The 21,684-nt window shown below is 37.8% G+C and overlaps 1 protein-coding gene across 1 annotated transcript; it reads left to right on the top strand.

Annotated features, from left to right (window-relative positions):
- The first annotated feature begins 1,609 nt into the window (after positions 1 to 1,609).
- Positions 1,610 to 20,701, top strand: TCAIM (T cell activation inhibitor, mitochondrial). Its single transcript, XM_008947256.1, has 10 exons — positions 1,610 to 1,686; positions 4,958 to 5,093; positions 5,646 to 5,799; positions 6,778 to 7,024; positions 8,407 to 8,529; positions 11,341 to 11,438; positions 13,062 to 13,153; positions 15,398 to 15,630; positions 16,655 to 16,786; positions 20,476 to 20,701. Exons 1-10 carry the CDS (start codon positions 1,658 to 1,660, stop codon positions 20,699 to 20,701), a joined length of 1,470 nt encoding a protein of 489 aa, XP_008945504.1. The 5' UTR covers positions 1,610 to 1,657.
- Positions 20,702 to 21,684: the final 983 nt, after the last annotated feature.

The following is a 21,684-nucleotide window of genomic DNA, read 5'->3' as shown; positions in this document are numbered from 1 at the left end:
TCGCCGTAGCCGATTTCCTGTAGAGGAGAGCGGATCGCTTTCACCCGAGCTGGCTTTCGGAGCGCTGTCACCTTGTGAACTGGCGGGCTGTGTTGTTCGTGTTAGGGGGGGAGTACAGGGAAACACCTGAACGGGACAGGCTCGGTTTGAGTGGTGAGGTAGCAGCAATGCAACGTCAGGGTTCCAAAAGCTTTTGCAACATAACTGACATTTTGGGTTGTGATAACAAGCATATTTTTTGAGGTGGGGTGCAGGTAAAACTTAAAACCAGAAGATTTTACTTTTTAACTAAGGAATGTAACGATTTCTAAGCAGTTATTGGAGCGTTTAAAAACAACAATGGTGTTTTTGTCTGGTTATATAAAGTGTCACCACAGATTAGTGAAATTGTTGGGTTTTTGCCATCCTCTGTCCTAATCCTTGAAGCTAAAATTACAGAGAAAGAAAACTGTTTTATTACCAGAGACCTCATTAATGTATTTAAGCTAGTTTATGTTGCTGGGGATGGTAAAAATGAAATTATTTTTATTTTGCCTACCTTGTTGAAAACAAGGAGACAAAAATCACAGAGAATTTTGGGGGTATTTTAGCCTACCATAATTTTTTTTTCTCACCCTGTTCACCTCTTGTAAAATATTTGGTAAATAGTTTTATGTTCTTAGTTAAGTATATTTCTAGTAAGATGCTCTTCTAAAACTTCAAGTGTTTTGCAGAAGTCATAGTAACTATCACGCTGTATTGGGACAGGGTTGATATTTGATAACTGCTCATTCCAGGTGCTCTAAGTATTGGTATGCCCCATGGCATACTGAGTGGGGACATTATTTTGGAAAGTGCATTGAAAACTATTTTTTGAAGTACATCAAAACATATGAGAAAACACTGCTAATAGGGAGCTTCCCTATTTATACCTATAATTAGGTATTTGTTTGCATTCTGACATGTTAAGTGGTTTATCTCCTGTTGGAAAAGTCTCAACTACAGTTGCACAGTGCAGAAGCTACTTCTAGAAATTGCTAATTCGTTTTCATTAATGCCATGAAAACAAATATTGGATAAAGATTTTCAAGCCTTGTCATATGACAGTGTCTTTCCCTTTGATTTTTATATTGTACCCCCATAGAATAGTTGGTGTATACATTTTAAAGTATTATCATTTGTTTGAAAGGTTTGGACCTGGCAGGGTAAACATCTGTGTGGAATTTCCCAAGCTGGGAGCTATTGGTGCTTAAAGCTTCTGTTTTGTTTTGGTTTTTGGTGATGTTAGTTTTGCTTTGTCGTGTTGCTATACTTGAAGACAAAAACTGAACACCACCAAGAGCATGAAACATTTTTGATAAATAATTTTAAAGGTTTTTTTTTTTCCTGACTGGAACATCTTTAAACGTTCACCTTCAAATCAAAGTATGGTAACAAGTCTTAATAATATTAAGACTTACTGTGAGTAGAGGAAACTGAAAACATCCTTATGCAAACCTTTGGGGTTCGTGTGATTTCTCAATTTTATATTACTATTGTGACTTTAAACAATCATCTAGGATTTAGAAAGTGCACTGATAAGTAGCAGTGGGAAATACACCCATTACTAAACAACTTTTTTTGTTTTTAAGTGACTTAGTGGATGGCTGGAAGTTGGTGTGACCATTGAGCTGCTGCAATGTTCTGCTGCCTGAGAGCCGTGAGAAGGTACGGTGTGTGGCTGACCTTTGGCATGCATTTGCATGTTTGCTTATGACTTTCATGTATGTAAAACTGGTTTTGGTATTTTTGTTTAATGCCTATTTCATTGGTGTTCTCATCTTTACAGCCTGAAGCTTTCAACAGAGTGTCCGTGTTTGAAAATCCCTAAAAGCCATATGCCTGTCTTTGAGTGAAACGTTAAAAAGGATTTTCAACAAAACAAGGGGTTTAAAATAGCTTAAGCATGAGAAAGTGATAGCCTGAATATGATAACTATTATGTTACCACATTGAGTTATTAACACTGTTTCAAAATGAGTGAATATATCTGCAATAATAAGTTTAATTTAACAAAGCTTTTCAGTGCCAAAGCTTTAAGCCAAAAAGTTAAGTTCAGAGGGATCTGAAGAAAAAGTAAAAAGAAAGCTGAAGGGAATTATTTAGTCAATAAAATCAGTGCTACAGTATGATTGTGTAATGTGTTGTAGTGGAGATTGTGTTTCATATCTCTCACCAAGTGGAGACGACTGTCATCAAAGTGGTTATGACCTTGATTTTAACACAAATACTTTCTCTTCAAATCTGAATGAAAATCTTGGAACAATCCTTGTTCCTTGCGAGTGAAGCCATAACTATCTTTCTTGCTTTTTCTCTCCCTGATTTTAATTCAGTTATTTTGTGACTTCACTTGAAGGATGCCTCAGAGTTCTGTGTTTCACCTTCAGTGAATGAATTCTTCCTTCTGTCACGCAGACTAATTTTGGCCTTTGAGCATTTCTCTTTTAAGCAAGTTCAAAATAGATTTTTGGCTGGAATCCTGAGCCTTCCTACTAGTACATCAGTGTTATTTAGATACAAAACAAGGAACTCAAGTTAACCGTACTTGTCCATTTTTCTTGTAGAAGGCCAGATGGAAGTTTTTGATTAATAAACTTGGAGGTATGATTAATAGTTTCCATGTACATTGGAACTTTTTTCTTCTAGCTCCTGGAAACCACATGCAATGTAGCTTGAGAGTGGATGTGGGAAACCATATACATGTAAGGTGAAGAGAGAACTGAGGTCCTTACTTCCTCCTAGCAACTGGGTCTAGGAGGATGTGCATTTCTCGCATGGCTGTTAGTCAAAACTGCTATAATATAGGTAGCTGGTTAATTTACTATTTTTTTTTTCCTTTGTTGAAAAGAATCTTTCTACACCTTTGTGTCCACTCACTGAGATGAAAAAATTTGGGGTTTGATATTTTTTTTCTTCAAGACAACTATTTTGGTGTTTCCAGATCCAAAATGGTAAAGCATATGACCAAGTGGACTTTTATCCTGTGTGCTTTGCTTCCTTTATTGCCAAGTCAATTAGAGGGCTTCTCCCCGAATCACTAACCAACCCTGACATGTTCTTGTCAGTGAGAGCTTTTACCCTCCATAAAAACGTGGTATTGCTGTGCTACTCCTTCATCTCCTGCTATTTTGAGTAGGATCATGAGCTACACTGACAGCTAGCCTTAGAGTGTTTCTGAAGTGCAGTCAGCAGGGAGGTGAAAGCATTTGCCAGTAATACATTTTATATTCTTTTAAGGTCCTGCATTTAATCTGTGCACATGGAAATTGGTTTTAGTCATAATGGTTTGAAATTTTATCAGTCATCTTACATTACAGTTTTTCCATCCCATTTTTCTACAAAAACTCCTCCTGTTTTCAGCAAGCTGACTTTTTAAGCCCTACTAATTAAATATTTCTACCCACCTCTTAGGCAGAAAACACTAGCTTTAACTGCTTTCATGTTTAATTGAGGAGCTGGAACGGTTGACAGACAAGAGGTAAAGCAAGGGTCATTGCATCTGCTTGACATCTCAACTGTTGTCATTTACTCTACCATTTGCCAACATGAAAAATAGTGCTTCTTGTCAGAGTACAAATTTGGGGATATTTTGGATTGTAATTAATAAATACAGTCAGAAAAAGACTCACATGTTTCTGTGTTTAGGACAATTATTTGGTCTAGGCTGTTGAACAGATAATTCTTTGTAAAACAGTCTTGCTTACTATTATTAATAAAGCTCTTAGTTTTATGTGAATTAGAAGCAGCTTTGCCTCCAGTCTGCCATATACTTTCCTGCTTGGGGCTTGTGGTTTTTATGATACTGTGAGGAGTGAAACAGCATTGTATTGCTTAGCAAAGCAGAGTCCCTACCCTCCAGAGCTGCAAGCTAGAATAAACGTTAATCACAGAGGAAATGACTGGCCCATCCAATTTGTTGGCCTGTGAGATCAGCTGAAGGAGGAAATCTGTTATTAAAAATGTATCAATTCACATTTTCTTGCTTCTTTTATATATGCTATTATGTCATGGTAATTAGTCTGCTAACCTGACTATCAGCTTTGAGCTGTGGCAGGAAATTTTGGTGAAATTTTGTTTCTTCTGAATGAAGTTCAGAACTTGTTTTTCCTTCCGTTTCAGTCTTCTGTTACACAAGTGTGCTTGTTGCAGAGCTGTTAATTTATGCATAATTGGAGGTATTCAATCTTCTGTACTTCCTGAACTTTCTAGAACTTATTCAACATAGCTCTTTCTTCTGATCTTAGGTGAAGCAATCTTTTCCTACCGCTGAAAATTCTTTTAGTCCTCGTTTTCTTAAATTTCAGAGAAGATCAAAGGGGGAAAAAAAAATTACTTGATGCCTTCTATAAAAGAGTATGTTTGGGAAAGTAGATTAATTTTTTTTTTTTAAATGGACAGAACTATGACTAATTTTTTTTCTTTTTTAAATGGACCTCAGAAAATAGTGCAGAACTTCTTTTGACTGAATTGTGATGGTTATTCCTGGGTGAAACGTGATATTCTTTTCACACTGCTTGAAAAATACTGGGTTTGGCTTTTTAACTTGGAAGTTCAAAAGTATGTTAGAGTTGGCTTTTAAAAGAAGCAATAGCTACAAAACACACCACTAAAGCCAGTCTTCATTCAAACCTGTTGAGTGGGGAATTTTTATTTGAACCTGCTTTGAGAAAGTAGAGGGAAAAAGTTACTGTACTGATTGGTATGTTTTTAATCAGCCCTTAGCATCTGCTGTCTCCCAGACCGGTTGGATTTGCTCTTTATAAATGTGGCTTTTTGAGTCCCAAGGGGGAATATCCAAAACTCTGTAATCTAATACTAGTTTTAAATGATTATACTTGCAACCACGAATGTTTACTCTGTCCTGTCATGTTCTAATGTAATTTTTCTCAGTTTGTCACTTACTGGTTGCATCAGACATAAACATTTTATTACTTTATTAGGTTATGTCTGGAGAAGATGTTGCTACAATGCATTCTTCAGTCAAGAACTTTGTCGGGAGCTGATGCCATCAATGCTCTCAGACCTTTCTATTTTGCTGTACATCCAGACTTCTTTGGCCAGCATCCCAAAGAGAGGGTAGAAATCTTTTTGTATTATTTCCTTGTAAATATGTTGTATATCGGGGATGGAAGTGTTCTGGATTTTCTGCTCTCAGAGAAACAAAAGTAGTCTTAGAATTGAATATGGTTGTTACCAGAGAACAAAAAGATGCACTTTCTTTGTTTTTAACAAGAATAAGTCTCTTAAATATCCTTTATGTGTTACTCATATTTTCTGTTTAACTGTTATAAAGAAAATACTGAATCCTTTTGGACTAATTTATAATACATGTTGTGTGCTTTATTGCCTTGAAATGCTGTGCATTCTCTTTGAATCACTGGATTTCTTTAAGCTTGAAAGCCTTAAAAGTGATATTTTGGAACGCACAAGTATGTATATCATGCATTTTATTCATGCAAGATAATGGTTCATTTACGCTGAGAATATGAACCATTACTACTTGTTAAGAGCAGCTGGCAGTTTATGAAAACTACTTCTACATGTAAGATTAAGAAGGTTTAGATGAAAACTGGCCACATTCTTCATCTGTAATGTTTTGGGGTTGGTTGGTTTGTTTTTCTTGAACAGGAAGTAAATGAAAACTCTCTGAAGAGGTTAAATGGCTACTTGGAGAACCTACAGAAACCAGGATTTCATTCCTTTAAACCAACACAGCTTACTTTTTATGTAAGAGAAAGAGAACCAAACTCTTCTAATGTTCAAGAATCCTTCAGTGCTTCAGGTACTTTTATATTGTGCAGAATGTATCTTCCTGTATTTAAATCCTTTCAGAGCATGACTTACCCTTGTGCAGTCATAATGAATTTTCAATTGAGCAAAATCCTGTCAGACTGAAAATACATATAAGATCAGACAACCAGGACCGTCCCAAGTAATTCATCATCCTAAGCCTTAAAAGGTATTGAAAGAATGAGAAATTATAAAGTTGAAGTCAAGTTACAGAATGAGGATGTAAAGGGTAATTTTTATGCTTTTAATGTGATTGTCATGGTTAACTGGAACAACAGTTGGTTCCTTGTTTTCACTGCAGTTAATGCATAGTACACAATATTAGGGTACTTGTAGGACAAGTAGGAGCTTGTTCTGTAAGTAGAAGTTGTATAATACTTGAAGCTTAAATATACTGCATTGTCTCTTAGCTCTGAGACTACAGAACATATTGCTGGGCTTGGAATATTTGTACTGATTCATTTTATTCTGTGTATTTGTATCTGATATACCAATATGCCTTACCTAACAGATGAGGTTTATGTTCTGTATGCTGCTAGTCAAAACACTTAAGCAATTTTGAGGGACCCTAGTGCTAGAAAAGCTTCTGTTCATAGCCTGTGAAGAGCTGTTGCAGTACTGTTTCTACAGGAAATTATATCCAAAGTGATGACCAGCAATAACATGAATTGTATAGAGCTGTTGGACAAAACTGCCACTGCTAAAGGGAAAGCATCCTTTTTGGGTTGCACCAGATCTGTAGCTAGGTTTCCAATTCGCACAATGATTCAAATAGTTAAAACAGCTCTGTTTCTATTTTTGGACACACAACAGTTTTAAAGGGTAAACTTGAACTTTGCAAATAATATTGATATATCAATATCATCATGGTTTCCAACTATGCACGGCTTGTTTGGGTTCTTGTTAGATTACTGAAACGTGAATGCATTTTAAATAATTTTAATTAAATAATGCTACTTTTGTCTTACAGGTTTTCGAGCAGTCAGTTTTACGTTACACACTAGAGACCTCCTGAGCACAGTATTGGATATTCTCAACTCCTGCAGTTTATCTACAGAGCATATTCAAAGTTTGAATGTGAACGCTCAGCACCACAAGGAAGCAAAAAGCACAGTGAACAGACCTATCAAATGGGATAAGACTTACTATTCATTTACTGGATTTAAGGATCCTGAAGAGGAACTAGAACAAGCCCAGAGAATGGAAACAACTTTAATGTATGTAAGGCTTTTATTTAACTGGTGTTTTGTAGCCTTAATTGTTTTTATTCTAATACTGAGTTTTTTAAAGGCAGACAATGAACATTCTGAACAATACAAAACTTTATTCTCCAACATGTAATTTTGTCACGCTTCTTAAACTTAGAGTTCAAATGAGCTCTTGGGATAACTATAGTGCCAGCGAAGCTGAGGCATTCTTCTCTCTTTGCCTGTTTGGTCAATTTCATTCTGGTGGATCTAGTTTTCCAGTTTTGTGGAATATTGGTAGCAATTCAGAAGGACATTCATGGGACGTACTTCCAGTTATAAATACTGAATTTGCATTGAATGCAGCATGTTGTGTATTAGAAGTTTGTTATTTATAAAATCTGTATGTGGTCATTTTAGGAAAGGCTGAAAAATACTGCCTTGAAAAACTTTTTCTAACAAAGGGACTTAGGTGCCCTTTGAAATAAATGCAAAATGCTTATTCTGACAATAAGAATAACCTCCATCCTAGCACCTTGCAGACAGAACTACTATAATGTATGCCACTGTAAAACATTTAGCTGAGATTTAACATACTAGAGAATAATTTTACTTATTTTTACACATTTACAAGAAATTCTACAAACAGTTACATATTAACAGCCTGGTTTTAATACGTAGCCATTTGGCCTCTCTTTTTTGCTTCCAAGTTTGAGCTTTTCTGTTTAGAATACAATATGAGGATGGAAGTATTTGTAAGAGTATGAAAGTAAGTTTATGCTATGAACAAAGACTAAATCTCCTTAAGAGGAGCTTTTTCCTAGAAACAAAATGATGTATTTATTGAAAGTTTTAGATGTACTCCATGAATCATGTTTGCCTGATTGTGATTACTGACAAAAGAACCATAAAACTTTGGTCTCCTTAATCTGTGTTCATTCCAGCTCTGTATGAGTTACCTAACTCAGCCCTTTAGGACCACTTCCTTTATTTTGTAGTCTACTATGATAAATTTGGTTGTTTTGTTGGTTTTTTTTTAAAATGCATATGTGTGGGAACTTCTTTCATTAAAGCACTATGTTCTTGAAACTGCCCTCCTAAATCACACTAATCTGCTGCTCTACACCTTTCACACTTGTGGGTCCTGTGGTTATAACGCTGTCAGTGTCTTTTAGTTCGTTTGATTCCCTAGTCCCACCCTAAGACATTAAGCACCAGCTTTTCCTTTATAGATAGCTCAGGTGAAGCACTTGGCAATTTCAGTTTCTGTCCTCTACATTTAAAAAAACTCCTTTACCTGGTAGTTTGAAATAAAGTGTTAATGTTAACAGTAAGAATTCTGTTGTAGTGCTTGCGTGCAAGAAAGATAATAGAGTGTGCCTCTACTGCTGAGATTTTTTTCCTCCTTTCAGATCCTGGCTAGATGATAATGAAGCAAGTGCAGTGACAAAGCTGAAAAAGAGTTTGCCTCTACGGAAAGAACTAGAACGTTTAAAATTCGAACTCTCTCGTCAGCTGCAGCTCTCAGACATCAGGTAATAAATTAGATCAGTCGGACTGGCTTTGAGACAAAGCAAGGAAGTGTTGTGTAATGCTACACCATGAACTTTAAAGGCTTATTTTGGTAAAGTGGCTGTATTTCATATATGTAAAAGTGTTATTGCATTGAATAGTATTTTTCTAGAAAAATTCTATTTGCACAAAAGTTTACTGTTAGAATCTGCTTAAAGAGACGTAGTATTTCTAACTAATGACATAGGCTCCAGTTGAGGCAAATGCATAAGTACCTGAAACAGAGCCTGTGTGTATGCATTACTTTGTCTGGATTGCTGGATAAAAACTTTGCTCTTGAATTCAAGTGAATATTTCCAAAGGTAGCTAGATTGGCAGTCAAATGTAATTCTGAACATCATACATACTGACATTCTGTGAAGGATTAATAAAAATGTTGTTCTTTCTAGTGTCTTGTTTTCAACACTCCAGACAAGGAGGATATTTCTTTGCTTGGAAGGTCTGAGTACAGTTGGTCATCTTGATTGTTCAGAATATTTTCCAGAAAATGTGTGATCCTTTTTTAAATTTTGTGCCTTCAAATGAGGGTATTCTGAAGTTATATATTCAGGGTGGGAAAATGGCAGTGAGGGTATTCAATAATGGAAAAATAAACTTTCGGGGATTATTTCAAGAACTTGTCTGTTAAGTTCTTTTAACCAGAAAGGAGCAACTTGGAGCTTCTGAAATGATGCTTTTGTTCCTTTCACCCTGGCTTCCTTTAAACTGAAGCTATTTTTTTAACACAATTTCTAATCTTCTGCAACTGTGCTATGGTGGAGGTTTTTAACTGTCTAAAACAATCCTCAGCAGTAAATGTGTAGGTTTAGGTTTATTCATGGCTTATATTTGATTTTATTATTTAAGGAAATGGGCTTAAGTTGAGCCAGGGGAGGTTTAAATTAAATATTGGGAAGAATTCCTTTACTGGAAGAGTGGCCAAGCATTGGAACAAGCTGCCCGGGGAGGTGGAGTCCCCATCCCTGGAGGTGTTAAAAAAAGTGTGGATATGGTACTTCGGGACATGGTTCAGTGGTTGTGGTGGTGTTGGGTTGATGGCTGGACTTGATGATCATAATGATCCTGTGCTTCTATGGTAATTCAGAAAACAACGTGTCAGGATTCTGACAAGTATCTTACTAGGAAACTAATACTTGTGATTTTGCAAGCTAATGCTGGTGTTCACAGATGTTTGAAAAAATACCAGGGTCATTTGCTTGATTCCGTGCATAAATTTAGGCTAGCTGAAGAGAAGATAGTATCTATGAGACACCTTTTATATTCCTGTCTGGTGCTACTGAAAGCAAGGTAATATTGCTAGTTAAGAAGTTATTAGAGTGACTTGCGTTATAATAGATGGAGTTGCCTTTTAAATGCTGTGGCATAGTGCCATTCTGTGCATCCCAAGGAGTGGTTTTTTGCCAGTTGGTTTCTCTAAATGTTATTATGTGGCTTGACCGCAGGCAGCAGCTAAGCACCCACACAGCTACTTGCCTATACACCCCTACTGGGATGGGAGAAAGACAATACAAAGAGCAAAAGCAAGAAAACCCCTTAATCAAGGTAGAAGTTTAATAGGTGAAGTTGAAATGAAGTTGTGCATTCAAGCAGAGCAGAAGGAGGAATTCTTTGAATACTACCCATCGGCAGACAGGCATTTAGCCCTTTCTAAGCAGAGCCTCAGCATGTGTAACCATAGAATGGTTTGGGTTGGAAAGGTCCTTCCAAGGTGTAATTCCGCCCACTCTGCCATGTAATGCTTGCTTGGGAAGGCAAATACCATAAGCACAAGGGTCCTCCCTTCCCTGAGTGTTTATTGCTGAGCACACCACCACATGATCCAGAATACCCTCTGGTCAGCTGGTCACCTGTCCTGCCTGTGTCCCACCTCCAGTCACCAGTGGAGGGGGATGGAGTGCGAAGAAGAAAAGAGAACCTGGACACTGTGCCAGCACTGAGCCATAGCTAAAGCAGTAGCACTGTTCTAGTAGAAACTAGAAAACACAGGGGTGCTATGAAGAAAATAAACTCCATCCCAGACAGGCACAATGCAATAAGAGAATGATAATTTCCTATTTTGAGACAGTTTTATATCAGTCAGAAGTTTGTAAAAGGGGGATGTTTTTCAACACACTGGGACAACTCCACAATTTAAGTGCTTTTTGCAATTTTAGTTAGGAATTTGATCTGTCTGTGATGGAAGAAATGTCAAAACTGTGTATTTAAGCCACCAGTGTAACACCTGACTCCTGTTACAGTTTAACAAAAATTACTCAACTGTAAAATACATACATATAGCAATGTACCACTGGACTCATAATAAATTTTTGGGCTAGAAACTTGAGGGGAAAAAAAAAGAGGCCATGTCCTTATATTTGCTAATCTAGACAAACATTACTTAGTCTACAAACAGAAACTGCATGCCACATGACTGAACCAAATACTGAGATGTCTGTTGATATTTACTTAGGAAACTCCTTTTTATTGGGGGAGAGATTTGCAAGTTCAGTTCTGTCTGTTGGGCTTTGTACTCATTTTTCCTATATTTGGTTATACTCCTCTTTGAGGGGGGGGACACTTTAAGAAAGACTGAAATTTTATTTAGGCTTTTTATCTGTTCAAGTAGCATCTGATATGGGCCAACTTTTTAATATGCCTTTGCTTTTATTACTGTTGGAGTGCTATTTTGAGCTGTTTGTTTTATAGGGCCTTCAGCTCCATGTCAACTTCTGTTGTTTTTTTTATTATTATTAATAATGGTGAGAGTTAAATGCTTTCAATTAATTTTTCTTTAGGTGGCAGAGAAGCTGGGGCATAGCTCACCGCTGCAGCCAGCTGCACAGTCTGGGTCGCTTAGCCCAGCAGAGACCTGAAGTATTAAAGAATGTTAAAGGTACTTCAGTGGCTTGTTTCATACAACCTCATACAGTCTTGATTCAAAGATGAGCATGAGTCTTCTCTGACAAGGGAGCTCTAGCTCCTTTCACAAATGCTTTTGATAATTGCAAAATCAGACCTGTCAGGCTAGCTGCAAAGCTGGTGAGAACTTACATTCTAAGCTACCAGGTTTGTTTTGTTTTTTTTTGTTTTTTTTTTTTTTCAAAATTACCTTTACTTATATTTGTATTTGCTACACTTGGCTTCTGTTTTACTTCTTGATAAATGTGAACTGGGTGAGTTGAAGGCACTAGACTTAGTACTAACAAAGGAAGTAAAAAATCCAGACTGAACCTCTGAAAATGGGGAGGTAGTAATACATTGTTAACCATGGTAGATTCAAGACAAAAATGCAGATAGCTCTCTAAAGAGCCAATATAAGAAAAGGTTTATTAGAATACCTTTAAAATTATATTGTCTTCTCTTGTCATGCATATGTGATAAAATACCATATTGTCTAAAATATTCTGTAAACCTGACCTACCATTCTTATACATGTTTGACCTGTGGCAGCAGCTGTTTCCTTTAATTGGAACTCCACATTTTGTGCCTTGCTACGGGTACTCAGTTTTGAGTGGCTTTCCTTTGAGGATTCACCTAATCGTTTGTCAAAAGACAGAGTGGGGAGACAATAAGTTAATAGTTTTAACTTGTATTAGTTTTCTAATTCTAATTAATTCTTTACCTAAGCATGCCAATCACTTAAAATACTAGAGAAGTCTGTCTCATGAACCTGTTAGTCTCCATCTTTAAAGATCTTTAATAATACACTGGACAAATAACCTGTTAGTAGTTTTACAGGTACAGCTGATCTTGTCTTGGATGAACTAGATGCCTTAAAATCAGTGTACCCTTTCTTAAAGATTTTGGAAACCTGATTTCTGAGAACAAGAGGTTCTATTTGAGCCTTGTCTTGTAGATTAATGCATCACACTGAAGACTTTTGTGAAAGCTTATTTTGATAAGCCTGTGCTTTTACACTAATGAATTCTTAAGGATCTTTGTACTTCACTTTAAAAACCCATATTCAGACTAAAAACCAATTTATCCCCCCAAAAGTAAACCTAGTATTATCCTTTTATGTTGTCCTTTCTTTTAAAAGAGAGCAAAAGCTCAATGGGAAAGTTTTGTATAGCTTGCGTATTGCAGAGGATTCTGTGGAAGTAGTGCTGAATGTCTGTGCTAATAGTTCTTTGACCAACCTTTACCTTATTTATATAGCATTTATTTCCTACCGTATACATGACTTGTATGATTTTTTTTGAATATGCAATTTGCTGAGACTTTATTTTAAAACTAGCCTTTGTAAGAAAAGTCCTGTTAACTAAAAACCTATCGAGTTTAAACAGGGAGAAAGCAAAAGCTAGGTAAGGTTTGTACGGAAAAAAAATTCTTGAGCAGGAGTTTTCAAGAATCACTCTTTCAAATTGTGAGAATAACAGAAGCATTTACTTGTGTGTGTGTGTTTGTGCTTCAGAAGTGTGTTGCTTATGACACGTTAGTAACATAGTTAAGTCTTAAATAATTGTAGGAATAACTGCAATAACCCAATTAGTAAAGAGCTTTGTTCAATCTTTAGGGCGCACAGTGATATTTACAGACCGTTCAGGTATGAGTGCAGCAGGCCACATAATGCTGGGGACCATGGATGTTCACCATCACTGGACCAAAGTAAGAAGATTTCAAAGTAAATGATAATGCCTCTTGTTATGATAACCTTCTTAAAACTGTAACCAAGATATTAATTAAATTTAAAGCACATACATGGCTAATATGTTTAGATAATTGTGTACATTGCATTCTGAATTTAATCCTGTGATACGCTAACAACAATCTTTGTCAGATCTTTACTGCTGCTTTCACTAACAAATCAGTCCTACTGCTGGTTAGATAGAAAGAAAACCAATTTGTTATGCAGTGTTCCAGTCTATACACTGAGCAATGGTACAATATTTCATTATCTGTAAGGAGCTCATTCTCTTAAAGAATTTAGGGATTTTATTCCAATTTTTTGTAAAAATGGGACTTGGAGTTGAAAAGTCATAATTTCAGTCAATTGGCTGCTAACCAACCCTGTTAGCATTAAGTCCACTTTGTTCTTGTAGGCAGATAATGTGGATGTTGCAGAAAACTAGATTTAGTGACTGTGCAAATTCTGATGCTGCTTGTGTAAAGTTTGGAGTTAACAAGCTTTCAGTCATCCTAAAAGATAAAATATTGTATGCAAAGAACCACAAAATATATAGGAATATCAGCACGGCAGTTAAGGAAATTTTCTTTAATCTCAGTTACTGGAATGTTATTGATAGTCCTATCAAAAAATATTTCTTTACAAAGGAGATAATCAGTGGAATTGCAAACTGGCAACTTTGCTGGAATATCAGAATATTCTATATTCCAATCAGTTAATAATATGAAAATTTAGCACTCAGTCCATATCTTTCTCTGGTGGTTGTTTGAACTTTTGCCTATATGTGTTTCACTTAGGAAGGAAATAAACTATGGTTCATTTATGTGAATGATTTACAAAGAACTTAGACTGATAAGAATTTAATGCAAAACCTTCTACTCTGAGATTTGCAAGTGTTGATAGTCATTGGAATAAAAGTGTTCTTCTGACTTATACTAAAAAAAAAAAAACTCTCTTCCTTAAGAAGAGAAATGCTTCCTCTTTCTGACTTTTGCCAAGGGGTTTTCTGAAGGGGTCATGTATTTTGCACAAAGTATTGTGCAAATGGGACCATGTGCGAAGTTGGTTGTGCACGATGGTAATTGCTTTGGAAGACAGAGGAGAGGTACATATTTAAACCTGAAATCAAGGGCTTTTTCTTTTAAAATGCACTGAAGATCATATTAAATGTTACACAGAAAAGGTGAGTTAAAATCCTGGTGAGATTAGTTAGCCACTTGGTTTTTAGAGAGTAGGTTTTTTGTTCAGTTCTTACCCTTTTAGAAAGCAGTCTTAAGTGCTAGTACTTTTGACACTAATTATTAGCAAAAGGAAGCAGTAGAACAGTGTCCAAGTCAGTCTGTAGAATGCTTGGTCAGAGGCACAGTATTTACAGGATTTTTTGCAGGTTTTCTCTGTAACACATGGAAATGCTGAACCAATGAGTTTTATTTTGCCCAAAACTGCTCTGATATTACTAATGTCTTGGATTTCTAAAGAGACTATTCTGAAATCACTTGACTTCTTCCAGCAGTAGATTGATAGGGGTTTTTTTGTATGGAAAATTGTGTTCTAGTAATAACTGGGTGGATGGTAAGTAGTGACTATAACTACAGACTTTCCTCTCACTTGGCCTTTTGCAGCCTTCTCCCTATCATACCTTCTGTGTCTCAACTTACAAGTGTGATCACTTCTTAACCTTTTCTGGTATAGGTTTTGTAAATTAGATCTCTGATACATCTCTTTTCTCCTTTGCCTTCAGACTCAAGAATAGCTAGGTTATTATTCAAACTCTTGGAAAGAGCTATCCCCGGCAACAGAGACTTTATGAGAATTGGTATAAATCAGGCTGGCAAAAACATTTTTGACAGTAGTAGAGCTGTTCCACATACAATAACTGTAGTGATAAACATTTGATGTAGGCCTCAGATTATAAATATTCTTTTTTTAATCTGAAACTACTAATTTCTATATATATAAAGAAGACATCCATCAGTCTTGTTAGGGCCTTTTGGTGCCTTTTTACTATAAACACTGGAAATACTTATGAGCTTATTATTCCATTTTATCTTGACTCAAAAATGTACACACTTGGTATTTCTGATTTTTTGTTTTTCCCTTGGGTTCCATGTTTGCATTAAGTGTCTCTTTTTTATAATTTCTTGTTTTGTTTTTTTTTTTCATTTCTTAAACTGAAATTAAGTTTTATGCTTTGTAACATAGAAAACATTTGTGTGTGTGCACAGGTTTTTGAGAGATTGCCAAATTATTATAAACTTCAGAAAAGGCTGCTGTTCTTGGAAGATCGGATAAGCCAGCTTCTGGGAGGCATACAAGTAATCTACATTGAAGAACTGCAACCCCTGTTGACCCTAGAGGAGTATTATGAGTCTCTGAATTCTTTCTACAGTAAATTATGTGACAGTAGGCTCCCTTTTCATCCTCGCAGCCTACGAGGCTTGAAAATGATTCTGGAAAGGTAGGGATTTGCAGGAAAAGTTTCTTCCTTTTAGAGCTTTTACTTTTTTGTTTGTTTGCTACACTGATGCTCTCACTAAGAAGAACACTATCACAGATTTTCATTATGTCACAATGTGGGGGTTCAACCCTAGCTGAGCAGGTGATTCCCATCAAGCCACTCTGTCACCCTCCACCATTTTAATTAGAAAGTGAAGCCAAGCAAGGCTGGGCATGGAAGCAAAGAGCTAAAAAATAAAATATACTTATTCTCTATTTCCCATCACCAGCAGGGCTCCAAAATGTGTAGCAGCTGCTCTGTAGGGCCAAGGAGTAGACCCCCCCTCCTCCTTTGTACTAGCTTTATAGCTGAGCAGACATCATATGGTGTGGAATATCCCTTTGGTCAGTTCAGGTCAGCTGTCCTGGTTAGGTTCCCCCCAAGCTCCTGCTCCCCCTGTCCCACTGAAGGGGGAATGTCAGAAAGAGCCTCGGTGCTGTGCGAGCTCTGCTCAGTGGTAGCCACACCATGGGTGTTATCAGCACCCTTCTGACTCCCAACACAAAAGCACCACACCAGGAGGCTGCCATGGGAAAATCAGCTCAGACAGACCCGATGCACACAATCTTTTTGTTTCTAAGGTTTTTAATTGCCTTTTTATTGGTCAAAAAAATAGTTTGATTGAAGAAAATTGTCCTTATTTCATTCAAGTTAGAGTCAAAGGTTTGTCTTTACTTAGTGTTGTGCTGGGTTAAATCAAAGGGTTTGTACTGCCTGGTCAACACTGGGCTGTGTAAGATGGTGCTGCTGTTTATATATTCTGCATATTGTTGACAGTTGCTTTTGAAATACAATTTTAAAAAAGCTCTATGTATGATGCTTCAGTATGCTCATCAACCAAAACTGATTAGCTTTTCACCAGTTATTCTGCCTGTGATTGATACTGTTATCTTCACAATTCATTCTGAAAGTAGTGAAACTAATTCTTTCAGTACTTGCATTTAAAAATGATCGTTTGTTTTTTACTTCCATCATGTTTCGTTAGTGACAGATACACACCAAGCTTACACGAATTCGGACACTTCACGATCCCAATGGCCTGTGACCCAGCAACCCTTCAATGGTTCATTTTTGCCAAAGCACAGGAAGCAAGAGAGAATCTGAAGAGAAGGGAGGAGTAAGTGTCAGTGTGACTCAAAACTTATCTCATGAAAGTCTTTGCATGTCATATGTTTTATTTGGAGGAGGTGAAGAGCTTTGAGGAACGTATTCTGGCTCTTTTGTTGGAAAGAACTTTCTGTTTATGAAATGTGGCTATCCATTGGCTTTGCTATATAAAAAATGTCAGCGTTCAGTGAACACAGTTGTTAGAAAATACCCATCCTTCACCATGTAGAAACAGTTGTACTCGATTCAGAAATAAAAAATCTTTTCTTACAAGACAGAGGCTGCGTTTTTTTTGTTTTGTTTTGTTTTGTTTTTTTTTTTTTACAATTACTGTTCCGAAAGAGAGATGTGTTGGATTTTTTTAAGGAAGAGACCTTTTTATTGAATGAGAGATTAGTTAGCACCTAACAAGGGGAAGAGATAAAATTGGCATAGAATGATAAGCAAAATACCTCCCTGGTTCTCTTTCACAGATGCAAGTGAGAGATGAAAATAGTGAGTGACAGTACCATATTAAATCTGTGACTTGTAATATCCATCTGGACTGTAAATTTTGTTGTTCACCTTGTAAGATGTAAAGATCCTGATAATTTTTTGTGAAGGTTATTTTAGGCATACATCCTACTGAAGGCTTTATGGTTTTAGCTCTGTTAAGACCTGGTTACTTGGGATGATATCTTTTGGAGATGGACTTCAGTAAAACATGGAGGTTTGTTGGAGTTTTTCTATAACCCTTAGTCCAGCTTTGAAGTTAGATTATTTTGCCATATAACTGCTGAATAGCTGTCTGTGTAGCTGTCCATATGTGACATATGCCTGTGGAGGTTGGGAGGGATGTTGTAGCAAATACGTGCGTTTGTATCTGAGTATCTCGCTCTCCAATGACCTCATGCTACCCCACATTATATAAATCCAGGAAAAACGTGGGGCTTCCCTCAGAGTATAAGCACCCGTGTTGTAAGAATGTGAGAACCAAGCTACGTCTCCCAGCTCTTTGGCCATCTGTTAGATGATGGCTGGTTTGTGTAGATCTTTTGCTGGCCACGTGCCCCGATAGGAATGGTGTTATCATCAATAAACAGCATAAAGACCATATCTTCCCTTCTGATTCCAAGTTATACACGGGGGATGTGAGGTCGCCAGGTACCAGAGGAATGAAAAGGTCGGTCCAGTCACCCACAGAGCAGAATGGATTGAACGCAGGCGCGACGTGACCGGTCCCATCCCGACGCGTAGCCACGGCCAAGGAACAGTGCCATTACTATGGATGTTTCTCCCTCTGCTCCTGGCTGTACTGGTGTCCCTCACTTCCTGGGAGCTCTGCCCACAAGGGACAGTTTGGGGCCCTTCTGGTAACTGGAAATCCTACATCATGTATTGATTATGTAAGCCCATTCACTGCAGGCTGAGCTAGCCTTTATACTGTTAACTTTAGAGGTGAGACACCTGATGTTAATGCTGAAGGTCAGGGCACCTGGTGGTGGTCTCTTAATGCATTCCCACCCAAGGCTGGCCAGGCCCTGGGTGAAAACCAGTCAGGAAGGTCTTTCCTGCCTGGTTGTGGATATTGTATGTCAACTGTGATTCAGGGCTGGGGGTTTAGACCCCAGCACTTCAGTAAAATAGTAAAGATCAGCTATACTGGATCACATCCAAGGTGTGTCCCCATCATCCGTTAGCTTGCATTAAAGCTGTGTGAATAGGAGAAAAAAAATACAGTGGGTTTTTTTACTCTCTACTCCTCCTACTCCAGTTTCTGGCTGACAGCACTTCAGACAATACTTGAAGCTGGAAATAGTATTTCATGTTAAGGGTATTCAATAAATCTTTTTTTTCCCCTGCTTAATTGTCTAATTTTTTTTGAGCTGTTTTACACTTTTTGGCTCCAAAATATCCCATGGCAGCAGAGTACGCAGTTGAATTATGTATAGTATCTATATATGAAGGAGGGAAGAGATGTTCTTTGATTTATAGACCCGCAGCCTGATGATTTCATTTGTCATTCTTATGTTCTTGTGCTGTAGGAAATTCAAAACAGTCATTCTGCAATTCTCACATCTACTGTTTTTCTGTGGATATATTTCCCATTAGTTGTCTTTTTATGGAAGCTGAAAACACCTTTTGCACGTAATGTTTTCTTGAACAGAATCCGTTCTGTACTTTGATTTTCTTCAGCCTCCTGTGTTGCTAAAGAGGTCTGAGATAAAGGAAAGTATTTTGAGATGTACTGGATTTACTTTGCACGTGCAGATTAATGCTTTACATGCAGTAAATAGCATAGCAGGAATTCTGTATGACCTGATGCACTGGGGAGTTCAAACGGCTGCTGTAGAAAATGGTCTTACTTGTGTGGATAATAGTCTTCTAGTAATGCAGGATTTAGTACGAATCTGTTTCTCTTGCTTTCTGTACAGTATCAGTTTTGTGTTGTAATAAGAGACGAAGCCTCCTTGTGGCAGTGACGAAGAAGAAAACTGCAGGTCTGTGTGTAGCCTTCGAGGGAGTCCAAGGTTTCACAGAACTGGAAAGCTTGGTGCTCAGATGTTAGAGGATGCTCAGGAACGTGGCAGGGGATATGGTCAGTAGAGAGGGCTGGCTTTCTCCAGGTTACCTCCCTGGCTCAGTGGCTGCTAGAGCTGGGCTGGGCTCTCATATGGCAATCTGAGTGCCCCAGCAGAGTGTAGTGCCATGCAAGTACCAGGAGACCCCGTGCTGAGCTCTGGAAAGAGTTGTGTTGAGCCACTGTAGAGGTATCTTCTTATGAATCAGATAGTCTCTGTAGCTGTGTCCATGCTTAGCTTGGGCTGGTGCACATCCCAGTGGCTCTACAGCTGTGGAGCTGCCCCCCTGTTTGGCAGAGGGTCTGTATTGCAGGGCAGCAGTAGTGCTGTTTCTGTAACCAGGCTGGCTCTGGAGGTGTGGCTGTGTTCATGTGGCACAGTGCCTGAGCCAGTAAGGCTTGCTGGACCTGAACTATCTATGTGTTAGGTGGCAGTCAATAGTTCCAGAGATGCTTAATTAATCCTGCACATTAACTTTATTTCTGAATGGCTTGAGTTTGCTGTGTGGTGTCTTACAGTTTTTGTCTGAGGTGAATGGAAAAAATCATCCACAAGCTACAAATTCAATATGCATAGAATTATAAAATCATTTAGGTTGGAAAAGGCCTCTAAAATCATCGAGTCCAACTGAATCCATATACTTCTCCAATTAGTAAGTTATTGACAAATTTAATATGCATTAGGTGATGGTACCTGTCATCTGTTGGTTTTGATGACATGCAGAGTATTGGTCTTAGTTAAGACAGAGCAGTTATTAGTGTGATTTTATTCTAAAAGCTTACACTTCCAAAGTTATTTAAGTACTTCTATCTCTCACACTAAAAATTGAGCCTCGTAGGATTTTTTTTTTTCCCCATGTTACCTTGTGAGGAAAAAAAAATGTCATGGTTCAGGATTTGAAATGTGACACTGCATAGGTGTGCTGCTGCCCATAGTCATGGAAGTGTGTTCAGTCTGGCCTCCGAGGTAGACATGGGCGTCAGCCTGCACAAAGCCCACAGCTGTACCGGTGCCGCATGGGAAGCGGCACCTCTGTCTACGTGCATACAACCTACACACATATGTACTTCAGGTGGTTGGGGGTTTTTTTAAGCAATTAAGTTCTAATTTGTCACTGCCTGTTGTCTTTGTTGGCTAGGCTGATGACTGCAGAGAGAGAGCTGATGGATGCTTGCTCGGAACGGCTGTCCCTGGGCCGGCTGTACAAGGAGCCGGGTGTCTCCAGTGCCCAGATGATCGACTGCTGCCGGCGGCTGCGGGGGGAGCTGCTGCCGCGCCTCCGGGGCATGCACCTCTGTGTGGCACACTTCTACTCCGTGCTGCAGGATGGAGACCTCTGTATACCCTGGAACTGGAAAAACTGAGGACATATCTGATAATCAGATTATTTTTTTTTTTATTTTCTGTAAGAGGCTATAAATATGAATGTTTTTAAGAATAAATTATTTAAGTCTGTATTTTGATACCAGTATTCAACCCACAAATTTTCTTCTAACTGCTGCTCAGAAAGGATGGAGTCCTAGACAATTTGCACAGTGCACAGTATTGTCAGTTCTGGGAAAGACATCCCAGACATACTGTAGGAAGCCCGGTGTATGGTAGCAGTTGGGAAACTGCATTTTTGTAGTGAATTACGAAAATATATTAAATTGCAAGTCTGCAAAAAATGTGCACGTGTATTTTTCATATACATGAATATTGCCAGATAGCTCTTCTTAAATAGAGTGTATGACTGAAACCAGACATTACAAGTTATCTTAAGGGATTCACAGAATACAGAAGTTGAGTAGATGAGTTATCTGGTGGCAGTATTGGATTTCATATTGCCTATTACTGAATTAAAAAAAAAAAAAAGGAAAACCCATCAGAATATTTCTACTTTGCAGAAGCAAGCAGTACATTAACGTGGTCTTTACAGTAGATTTTCATATGCTGGTCCAGTATTGTTGCCTTAGAATTTTTAAATATGCCAGCTGTACTGTCTGCAGTTGCTTTAAAACAAGATGTCATTATCTTTCTGTTTTCCGGCATTTGCTCCATAAATACAGACAATCCTCTTTACTTACACCATAACAGATTGCAAATCCTGTTCTCGACTTTAAATCTGGGTAGTTTAATGTGACATCTAAGGAAAGGAAGCACTGATTTGTGTGGGATTGTCTGCAAGAGTGGGTACTTCTCAGTGAGAGCAAGGAGTCTGCAGGAAGGCAAATGAGTGCATCCCTGGTACTGGTACTTTGTTCCTTGAAAAAAATGAAGTAAGGTGTGAATGTATGTCAACACTTTTTCATTGTAATACATGCAAAGATGCTTTTTTGTTTTGGGTTACTATTTTGCATAAAATCTT

The sequence above is a fragment of the Merops nubicus genome, unplaced genomic scaffold (genome assembly GCF_000691845.1).
Source record: "Merops nubicus isolate BGI_N331 unplaced genomic scaffold, ASM69184v1 scaffold15969, whole genome shotgun sequence".
NCBI classification, from domain to species: Eukaryota; Metazoa; Chordata; class Aves; order Coraciiformes; family Meropidae; genus Merops; species Merops nubicus.
This window is presented reverse-complemented; position numbering and strand designations above follow the sequence as displayed.

What these genes read in the sequence shown, in the direction of transcription:
- TCAIM (XM_008947256.1), top strand. Translation starts at nt 1,658, where the DNA reads ATGTTCTGCTGCCTGAGAGCCGTGAGAAG. An exon ending in AGAATGGAAACAACTTTAAT is followed by an intron (nt 7,025 to 8,406) that starts GTATGTAAGGCT and finishes TCCTCCTTTCAG; the next exon opens with ATCCTGGCTAGATGATAATG. An exon ending in CTGCAGCTCTCAGACATCAG is followed by an intron (nt 8,530 to 11,340) that starts GTAATAAATTAG and finishes ATTTTTCTTTAG; the next exon opens with GTGGCAGAGAAGCTGGGGCA.